This window comes from Myiozetetes cayanensis, unplaced genomic scaffold (assembly GCF_022539395.1).
Source record: "Myiozetetes cayanensis isolate MyiCay16 unplaced genomic scaffold, myiCay2020 scf178, whole genome shotgun sequence".
Lineage (NCBI taxonomy): Eukaryota > Metazoa > Chordata > Aves > Passeriformes > Tyrannidae > Myiozetetes > Myiozetetes cayanensis.
In genome coordinates, this window is record NW_026087387.1 from 38,781 (window position 1) to 49,424 (window position 10,644).

Genomic DNA, 10,644 nt, shown 5'->3' on the forward strand with positions numbered 1-10,644 from the left:
TAATCGAGTTTGGGTTAAACCCAAACACAACCCTTGTGCCTCCCATAGCCCTCAGGCCCTTCCCCACATCCCTGTGACCCCTGTCCCCCTCCATACATCCCTGATGCCCTTCATATCCCTGTGATCCCCCAGCCCTGCCTCTCTCCATATCTCTGTCCCCATATCCCATATCCCCAAGGCCCTGTGACCCCCCCAGCCTTGTGACCCCGCCAGTCCTGTCCCCCTCCCATATCCCTGTCCCCCCCATATCCCCATGACCCCCCTCCCCATATCCCTGTCCCCCTCCCCTACCCCTGTCCCCCAATTATCCCCCTGTCTCCCTTCCCTACCTCTGTTCACCCCATACCCCTGTCCCCCTCCCCATATCCCTGTCCCCCATACCCCTGTCCCCTCCCCTACCCCTGTCTCCCCATACCCCCATGACCCCCTCCCCATATCCCTGTTCCCTCCCATATCCCTGTCCCCCTCCCTTAACCCTGTCCCCCAATTATCCCCTGTTTCCCTTCCCTACCTCCTGTTCCCCCATATCCCTGTCCCCCTCCCTACCCCTGTCCCCCCATATCCCCATGACCCCCTCCCCATATCCCTGTCCCCTCCCACATCCCTGTCCCCTCCCCTACCCCTGTCTCCCCCATACCCCCATGACCCCCCTCCCCATATCCCTGTCCCCCATACCCCCCATGAACCCCCTCCCCATATCCCTGTCCCCTCCATACCCCTGTCCCCCTCCCCATATCCCTGTCCCCTCCCCTACCCCTGTCCCCCACACCCCCATGACCCCCTCCCCATATCCCTGTCCCCTCCATACCCCTGTCCCCCTCCCCATATCCCTGTCCCCCTCCCCATATCCCTGTCCCCCCATACCCCCATGACCCCCTCCCCTCAAGCCCCGCCCCCCCCAGCGCCCCCCGCTTCGGCGCCTCCGGCGGCGCGGCCCAATCCCGTTATCCCGCCGGGCCGCCTCCTCGCTTCCATTGGCCAGAGCCGCTGATCGACATCCCCGCGGACCAACCGGCGGCTCGGAAGCGGCCGGGGGCGGGACATCCTGCGTGCCGTGCGGCGCGGGCCGCCCCCGCCGCCCGCCCGGAGCTGCCGCGGCCTGGGCTGGGCCTGCCCGCGCCCGGTGCCCCCCGGTGCCCCCCCGGCACCGCCCGGAGCCGCCATGCCACACAGCTTCAAACCCGGAGACCTCGTCTTCGCCAAGATGAAGGGCTACCCGCACTGGCCGGCCCGGGTGAGAGACCTGCGGGGCCGCGCCGCAACCCCCCCCCCCCCACCTCACCTCCTAACCCCGGGGAAGGGAACGGGGGGTCCCGGACCGGGATGGGGGTGGGAGAGGGAAGGGGGGAAGGGGATGGAATGGGGGCACGCACCGGCTGCTGTGCCCGCACAAGAGGCTCCTGCCGGGATGGAGGTGCCATAACGGTGCATGGACCGGGATGAGGACGAGGGACCGGGATGGGGGTCCCGGACCGGGATGGGGGTCTCGGACCGGGATGGGGTCCCAAACTCGGGATGGGGTTCCGGATCCGGGATGTGAAGACGGGACCACGTTGGTCAGGGACCACGGGATGGAGATGCTCGGACCGGCCGTATCCCGGATCAGGTGTCCCAAAGCCGGGATGGAGATGCCATAACGGGATCCTCGGGCGGACCGGGATGTGGAAGCGGGACCGGGGTGGGGGGACACGTACCGACCCCTATCCCGGATCAGGAGACCCAAACCGGGATGGAGATGCCATAACGGGACCCGGGCCGGGATGGGGATCCTGGACCGGGATGGGGGGACGGTCCAGGGGTGGGGGGGGGTCGGTACCGGGATGGAGGTGCCATAACGGGACCGCTACAGGGATGGAGTGCCCTGTACCGGGGTGAGAATCCCGTACCGGGATGGGGTCCCGGTACCGGGATGGAGGTGCCATAACGGTGCCTGTACCGGGGTAGAAAGGTCTGTACCGGGATGGGATCCCGGTACTGGAATGGGGTGTCCCGTCCCGGGATGGGATGTGCTGTACCGGGATGGGGTCCAGGTACCAGTGCAGGGCTCCCATTCTGGGATGGGGGCCCTATTCCAGCTCCCACACCGGGACGGGGGCTTGGAACTGGAATGGGATGTCGTGTACTGGAATGGGGGACCCCGTGTCAGCACCGGTGCCAGGATGGGAGCCCTGCCCTGGGGTAGGGTCCTGCCCTGGGATGGGGGTCCCACAGCAGCACCTGTACTGGACCTGCAGTTTGATCCTGGGAGGGGATCAGACAGGTGCTGTGTTGGTGCCTGTACTGGGATGGAGAATCCCAGACTGGGATGGGAGTCTGGGACTGGAACTGGGGTCCTGTGCTGGTGCCTGTGCTGGGAGGGACCCATAACCAGGCTGGGGGTCCCATCCTGGCAGCTGTTCCAAAGGGAGATGTGTGGGGGTCCCACACTGGTGTCTGTCCCTGGATGAGGGACCCCTGGGGCCGTGGCCTGGGGACCCTCCCTCCAGCTGGGGTGACCCCAACTCTGGGGTTGCCTCTCACAGCCACCCCCAATATCCCAGCAGAGTCCTGCCCTTCATCCTCCATCCTCATTCCCATTCCCAACTCCTCACCTGGACACCACCTGCTCTCTGTCCTCACCGTGGGGGGACAGAACTGGGGTCTGTCCCTTGCTGGGGACAGCGGGGGGGACGTGCTGGCTGTGACACGGGTGGGGGGGGTGCTGTGAGTGCTCTGGGGGTGCTGCTGCTGTTTTGGGGGTGTTCCTTGTGGGACCAGCTGGTCCCACCGTGGGGTGACAGCGTTGTTGCCGTTGTCGGTGAGGGACTGCCGGGCGTCCCAGGCCGGGCAGGTCCATCCTCTGAACGTGTGTCCCGTGGGAAGGGACCGGCAGGTGGAAGCCGTGTGGGATCGGGGAGGCTCCGGGTGCCGGAGCCGACGCCGCTTTGGCTGCACCACGCCGGGAGATCCGGGATGCTGGGATACCACCTTCTCTTCCTCCTTCTCCTCCTCCTCCTCCCAGGAGAACCCTCGTGCCGCTGCAGCCCCTCTGCTTTAGCTCGCTTGCTTTGTCTGGGGAGGGGTCCCCCCCACCCCGAAGACCTCCCCGGGGCTCCCCCCGCCCGCCCGGAGCACAGAAGACCGGGGTGGCCCCTGCACATCCCGGGGCTATTCCTGCAGCCGGGAAGGACCCTCGGGCCGCTCAGCAATCGCCCCCCACCCCCTGCTGGGGCATCCCTCGGGGCGATGGATCTCTGGGGAGTAGCACGTGGAGAGATGACCCCGCGCCGAGCTCTGCCCGGACCCCTCTGGTTACTCCTGTAAGAGATCCCGCCGGGATCCCTCAGGGACTCCGCTCCGTGGCCAGGGCTCTCTTGCCACCAACAGGGACCCCCGATCCAGACCCTGCTCCCCAGCCAGGGCCCCGCCCGGGGGGGCTTCCCCGCCGCGGGTGCCGGAGGCCGACGCCGCTTTGCCGGGGCTCGAGGACGTTGTCGCCGCTCTGTCACCGCTCTGTGTCACCGCCCTGTCTGACCAACCCCCCCTGCTTTGGGTTTCCTTTCAGATCGATGACATCGCGGACGGCGCCGTGAAACCCCCCCCGAACAAGTACCCCATCTTCTTCTTCGGCACCCACGAGACGTAAGCGCCGCCCCGCTGTGTCCCCCCACCCCAGCTTCGCCGGGGCCCCGCCGGCGCCCCCCGGGCCTCACCTCTGCTTTGTGTCTCTCTCCTTCAGAGCCTTCTTGGGCCCTAAAGATCTGTTCCCTTACGAAAAGTACAAAGACAAATATGGCAAACCAAACAAGAGGAAAGGCTTCAACGAGGGGCTGTGGGAAATCCAGAACAACCCTCACGCCAGTTACAGTGCCCCTGCGGTGAGTGCGGGCCGGGCGGGGGGGCTGCCACGACCCTCCCTCCCCTCCAGCTGGCTCTCTGCTCCTCTCTCTGCTTCTCCTCGCTGCTGATGCGCTTCCAGCTTGGCTTTCTCGGGGTGGAATTGGCTCCCCTCTGCTTCCCTGCCCTCCCCCCTGCTGTTGGAGCCCGCTCTCCTCCTCTGGAAGGTGCTTTTGCAGGCGGGGTTTGGCTTTGTGGTGCTCGCCTGAAATCGCAGAGGTTTTGTTGTCAGAGTGAGAATTTGAGGCCTTGCTCATCCTGGGCTGTTGGACAGTCCCCTTTTCCATCCTTTTCCAAGGTCTTGAGTCCTCCAGCGGGATTCAGAGAGGCAGTTCTTTGTCAGCTGCTCGTTGGGGGGCATCTTGTGACAGTAATTGCGGTCCAGTTTGTCGTGCAATGATTGTCTGGCGTTGTAGGGAGTTGGGCTGGAGAGGCAGAGGAAGGTTTTGGAGGTGAAGCAACAAGGTCCAGGTCTGGAGGACAGGGAATGGAGCCTCCTTGGCTCTGGTGAGGAGCCAGGATGTGGTTTGAGGGGCTCTGGGAGATGGTTGCACCCCGAGCTCTGGATGTGGGGTGAGGTGAGACCGTGGAGGTGCTTGAAAACCAGGAGGTTGATGGTGGTGAAGGAAGCACCTGCCCTGGTCAGGAATCCACCAGGATCCCATCAGGGATAGGGACCTTCTGTGACTGAGGGACCACCAGCACCAACTGCATCCCGTGGGCAGAGGAGACTGAAATAGAGGTTTTCCTTGGTTTTGAGGCCTAAATGAAACGAGGTGCCAGGAACAGTCAAGGGCAAGGAGAGGCTTTTCCAGCAGCTGGAAGGATCCAGGCTTTAGGAAACACCGAAGATGGAAGTTGGGGTTTGCTGTCCCTGCGTGAGGAACCTGCTGGAGAAGCGAGGAGACCTTCAGGGAGCAGGACACGGGAGATGCCAACTGGGAAGAGCGTGATGGCCACCTGGACTCCTTGTGCAGCCCTTTCCCACGGGAAGAGGCCGGGAAGAGGCCTGATGCAGGTGGAGGAAGGGGAACAACTGCTCCCTGACGCCGAAGGAGAGACTGAACCCGGGCACCCGCCGCTTGTCTGGCGCCGCTAGGGCTGGGGAGGGCTGGGGGCTGCTCCAGGGGGGCTCCAGGGATTTTGGATGAGGAGGAGAGGGCAGTGAGGCAGCAGCTGGTGGTGTCAGGGCGGTGTGTGAGGGGCTGTGGGTGCCAGGGGATCAGGAGGGGGTCAGAGCAGCGTTCCCATGGGTTGTGTTTTCCAAAGGGATCCGTGCTGGGAGGGGAGGCTGCTCTGCACGCACAGCTCTGCCATCCTTCACTCCCCACCCTTCGTGCCCCCTTTCCTCTCCTCTCCTCTCCTCTCCTGCCCCCTCCAAACGCCCCCCAGGCCCCTCTAACTCTGCTCTGCTCCCGTGTCCGCAGCCCGCCAGCTCCTCCGACAGCGACGTCCCCGACAACGATCCCATGGCGGGAAGCGATGCCGGGGAGGATGAGGAGGACTCTGCCATGGCCACCGTGCCCACGGAGAAGGTGGACAGCGACGAGGACTCGGATCGGGGCAGCGACCACAGCGGGCTCAAGAGGAAACCCTTGGCCATGAAGGTGGGTGTGGGCTGGGCTGGGGCTTCCCTCAGACCCACCGTGGTTGAAAGTGGGGGAGAAACCAATTCTCTCTGGCTTCCCTCTGGTGGGAAACGCGGTTCAGCCCTATTTTTGGAGGGGTCTCGGGATGCTTGTGGGATGGTGGGATGGCCAGTCCTGGTGGAGGTTGCAGCCCAGAGGAGAACCCAGAGGTGCACGTGGCTGTTCTTTCAGGGCCACTTGGGAAGAGCTGGAAGAAAGCTTTTCCCGGGAAGCATTTGGCTTTCCACGGTGGGTGGAGAGAGGGAGTGGGATTCTCTCATCTCATCCCCTCTCCCGTCCCAGATGCCGGTGACAAAACGGCCTCGGAAATCCTCCAGTGACCTGGACCAGGGCAGCCCCTCCGTGACGGAGGAGGAGAACTCGGAGACGTCTTCCGAGTCGGAAAAGAACAGCGACCAGGTGCCCAGGGGGGTGTGGGACACACTGCCAGGCTGGGGGGAGAGCTTGGGGGAGCCTGACTGGCTCGTGACAGCACCATGAGGCTGTTCCACCTTTCCTCATATTTCTGTGTTCCCGCAGGATTTCACTCCCGAGAAGAAGCCGGCGGCCAGGGCCCCACGGAGGATGCCGGCAGGGGGGAGGAAGAAGAAGGTAAAGGACCCCAAATCTGAGGGAGGCTGAGGAGGAGTTGGAGATCTGCGCTGAGGGGAGGGGGAGCAGGGGGTGGAGGGACCTCACTGACCCCTCAGTGACCCGCTGGGATTGAGGTGCTTGTGGGGTTCAGGGCACTGCTGGGATTGGAGCGCTGCTGGGGCTCAGGGGGCTCTGGGTCTGGGGTGCTGCCACCCCAGTGCCACCCTCCATCCCAGCCCCTCTCTCTGCCTGCAGAAAGTGGAGTCCGGCTCCGACTCCGACTCCAAAGTGGACTCGGACCTGGAGGTGGGAAACGCCACCGTGGACATGACCAAGTCCGACTCCAACTCCGACTCGGACTCGGACGTGTCGGTGAAAAAGGCGCCGCGGGGCCGCAAGCCCGGGTAAGCCAGGGGGCTGTTCTACCATCCCCGGCCTCCCTGGGATGGGAACGTGGGATGGCAGGGGCTCCCGAGGCTCTGGGATCTGCTCCTGTTGTGGGCACACCCCAGAGGGACCCCCAGGGCCGATCACGTCCCCGTGTTCTTGCAGCCGAGAAACCCCCCCCCAAGCCCCGGGGCAGGAAACCGAAGCCCGAGCGTGTCCCCAGCAGCTCCAGCAGCGACAGGTGAGGTCAGAGGGGACACCAGGACACCGGGACACCCCCGGGGCTGGGCTGGAGGGTCACCCCCTCCCTGCCACGGCGTGCCTGTCCCCAGCAGTGACAGCGACAGCGACGTGGATCGCATCAGCGAGTGGAAGAGGCGGGACGAGGAGCGGCGGCGGGAGCTGGAGGAGAAGAGGAAGAGGGAGCAGGAGGAGGAGATCCGTCGGCTCCGGGAGCAGGAGAAGGAGGAGAAGGAGAGGAGGAAGGAGAAGGCGGAGAAGGGCGAGGAGGCGCGCTCGGACTCGGAGAGCAGCGCCGAGGATGAGGCGGCCAAAAAGGGACGGAGGGGCCGGGCCAAGGCCCCGTCCTCCTCGGACTCGGAGCTGGAGCCGGAGAAGGAGGTGAGTGTGGAGCCAGCAGGGACCTGCTCTCCTCACCGTGGGTTACCCCGGGCTTGCCCACACAGCCTTGGGGAGGGCTGTGTGTCCACAGGCACATCCCTGCCTTGCACTGGGAGCTCTTCCCCTGGCCCAGGATGCCCCATCCAGCTGTGGGCCTCACATCTGGCATGGGCTGCCCAGGGGAGCTGTGGCTGCCCCATGCCTGGAAGTGTCCAAGGCCAGGTTGGAGCAACCTGTGCTAGTGGGAGGTGTCCCTGCCCGTGAACAAGATGAGCTTTGAGGTCCCTTCCAACCCAAACCATTCCCTGCTCTCCAAGGTGCTCTTCCTCCCACCACAACCATAGGATTTGCTCCTCCTGGAGCCTGTGGATGCACCAACCAGGCTTGGCTGGAGCTCAGGGAAAGGTTGCACGGGGCTGTTGGCAACCAGTGGCCCTTTGGCCTGGCCAGTTCCTCCCTGTGAAGGGGGTTGGGGAGTTGGGAAAGCAGCAGAGATGTGGAGGTGACACTGTGCTGTGTCTGTGGGGTGTCCCTGCCCACGGGGTGACACTGTGCTGTGTCTGTGGCGTGTCCATGCCCACGGGGTGTGTCTGTGCTGTGTCCATGCCCACGGGGTGACGCTGTGCCGTGGCCGTGGCCGTGCCACTCTCCCTGCATTGTTCTCTCCTCCAAGGTAAAGAAGCCGGCAAAGAAACAGCCCTCGGAGTTGTCAAGGAAACCAAATCAGAAGGAGAAGAGGGGCCGAGCAGAGGAGAAGCCACGGAACAAGTCAGCATCTCCTCCCTCCTCCTCCTCCTCCCCCCTCCCTCCATCCCCCTGGGAACGGGGTGTTCCTGTGCTGCCCCAGCCCTGGGGTGGGGATGGGGCTCCCTGGGGCTGCAGCACCCACAGAGGGGCTGGGTTTGTCCCTCCCCTCCTTCTCCTGAGCCCAAGGGGGTTACCAGGGTGACGTTCCCTTTTTCCTGGCTGCATTCCCAGAGAGCTGGGGCACAGGGGAGCTGGGGCCTGGGGGTGACCGTGGCTGGGGGGCAGCAGGGGTGCTTGGGGTGCTCCAGGCAGTGCCACCAGCCTTGGTAGCCTGGTGGTGAGCAGGGGATTCACCACAACCCTCTTCCCTCTTCCCTTTCCCTCCCACAGACCCTTGAAGGTGGAACGAGGCCGGAAGAAATCCGACCCGACCCCTGAAAGGAGGATGGAGAAGAAAAAGGGTGAGAGAGCCACGGCTGTCCAGCACGGTGGGGAGGGGAGGGAGGGCAGGGGATCATCCAGGGGGTGTTCCCCCCATCCCTGGGGCTCTGCTGACCTTGGAGGTGCAGGAGGACACCAGAGCCTGGCTGGGGGGAGGGGGCAGATCCCGGGCTCTGGGCTGTGCCATGGACCTCACTGGTGTCCTGATGCCTTGGCCTGTCTCTGTCCCTGCCCCAGAGCCCACAGTGGAAGAGAAGCTCCAGAAGCTTCACAGTGAGATCAAGTTTGCCCTGAAGGTGGACAACCCGGTGAGTGCCAGATGTGGGCACGGCCTGGGCCACCCCTGTGGGCTGCAGTCCTCCTCCTCTTCCTCCTCCTCCTCCTCCTCCTCCTCCTCCTCCCTTCTGGGCATGCTGGGAGCTCCCCAGGTGCCCAGAGGGGACACCCCCAGGCAGCTCCTGAGCCCGGTGCCACCCCTGCAGGACATCAAGCGGTGCCTGAACGCGCTGGAGGAGCTGGGAACGCTCCAGGTCACCTCCCACATCCTGCAGAAGCACACGGACGTGGTGGCCACGCTGAAAAAGGTAGAGCAGAGGGCTCCAGTCCCTCCCTGCAGCCAGAGGGGAGCCGGTGTGGGGTCCCCCCCAGCTCTAAGGGGGTCCCTCCTCCCGCTCCCCGGGGCAGATCCGTCGCTACAAAGCCAACAAGGACGTGATGGAGAAGCGGCCGAGGTCTACACCCGGTTGAAGTCGCGTGTGCTGGGACCAAAGCTGGAGGCCCTGCAGAAAACCAACAAAGCCGGGCCTGAGAAGGACAAGGGGGAGGCGGAGAAGGGCCAGGAGAAGCTGTCGGGAGCTGAGACGCGGAACGAGAAGGGGGAGGAGGAGATGAACGCTGGTAAAACGCTCCCTGAAACGTCCCTGGGGGTGATGCCATGGCCCTTCTCGGGGCACAGCCCACCCCACTGGGGACCAGGGGCACGGGGAGGTGGCTCTTGGCCTTGGTGGTGGAGGGATCAGCCCCTCCAGGCCCTGCCTTGCCCGAGTGCCAGGGGTGGGAAAGGGCTGGGTGTGGGATGCTGGCGCAGTGAGGGCAGAGGGCAAACCTCGGGCCCCACGCCCTGGCTCTGGGGGCCCTCCATGCTGGGTTTTGGCCAGGGTGGTTCCTCCCAGCCAGCCTGAGCTCTGTTCCAACAGAGGAATGGGGGATGTCATTGGATACCAGCTCAGGCCCTTGCACAGGCCGCTGGTGACTGGGATCTTCCACCCTCAGAGCCAGGTCCCTGCCTGGTGCTGCTGCAAGAGCCTTCCTGGAGGAGCTGCCAGGGAAAATCCACCCTGGCACTGCCCTGGGCTGGGGGGGGTGGAGGTTTTGAGGCCCTTCTTGCACCTATTGGGGTCAGCCAGACCTGGGGTCCCCTCAGGCTCGGTTGGGTGTCTGGGGACAACCTGTGGCTGTGGATCCTTGGCCTGCTCGGGTTGGGATGGATCAGAAGCTCCAAGTGCCTGAGCCTCTCTCTCTCTTTTCCCTGTTAGACCTGCCAGGTCCTGTGAATGGCGAATCCCTGTCCCAAAAATCCGAGGGCACAGAGGAGAAGGACAAAAGCCAAGGGCCGGGAGCTGCTGAGCCGGAGGCGTCCGAGGAGCCCCACAACAAGTGAGTGTGAGGGGCTGGAGCTGCCTGTGACCCACTGGGCTCTTCCCAGGGTGATCTGGGGGCTATATCAGGGTTTTCCCAGCCTGGGAAGGAACTGGGATGTGGGATTTATCTGCCCCAGCAGCGTGCAGGACTATCCCAAGGCCGAGCGAGCCGGGCCGGAGCGGGAGGCTGCGGATGATGCGGAGGAGAGCTGAGGAAACAGCTCCCACCTGGAGCAGGAGGAGGAAAAAAAAGGAGGAGGAGAGGCTGGGAAGGGAGACCAACCTCTGCCTCGTCCCCTGCTGGAGTCACTTCACTAAGTCACACGTAGCCGATGTCCTTGGTCTTGTCCCGTGTCCCTGCGGCGGCACCGCCCGCGGGGGGGCTGTGCTGGTGTCTGTATTTGTCTCCCCCACACCCTTTTTATTATTTTGATTTTGTTTTGTTGGAGGTTTGTTTTTTGTTTTTTTTTTTCCTGATTGTTTTATTTTTGTTTTGTTTGGTTTTGGTTTTTTTTGCCCTCCTACCTAATTTCTTGTGATTTCAACCGACATGAAATGAATATAAAGGGTTTTCTAATGAAAAACACGAGGAGCGCCCTGAGTCTCTTTCTGGTTGGGATGAGGGGAGGGAAGGGTTGGGACTTGGAAAACACCCCAGTGGCTCCCCAAATTCTGTCTGGACCAGGACCAGGCACCCATGGATGTCCCTG

At 64.0% G+C, this 10,644-nt stretch overlaps 1 protein-coding gene across 1 annotated transcript; it reads left to right on the forward strand.

The window, feature by feature from the left end:
- Window positions 1–1,070: 1,070 nt before the first annotated feature.
- Window positions 1,071–10,489, forward strand: HDGFL2 (HDGF like 2). The gene is given in 17 exon segments (XM_050312614.1): window positions 1,071–1,234; window positions 3,545–3,621; window positions 3,719–3,857; window positions 5,304–5,483; window positions 5,808–5,924; window positions 6,045–6,116; window positions 6,354–6,500; window positions 6,650–6,726; window positions 6,821–7,106; window positions 7,780–7,874; window positions 8,244–8,314; window positions 8,532–8,602; window positions 8,777–8,878; window positions 8,979–9,015; window positions 9,018–9,191; window positions 9,830–9,950; window positions 10,072–10,489. Coding segments are annotated over 17 exon segments (1,914 nt in total). The 5' UTR covers window positions 1,071–1,162; the 3' UTR covers window positions 10,148–10,489.
- The last annotated feature ends 155 nt before the right edge of the window (window positions 10,490–10,644 follow it).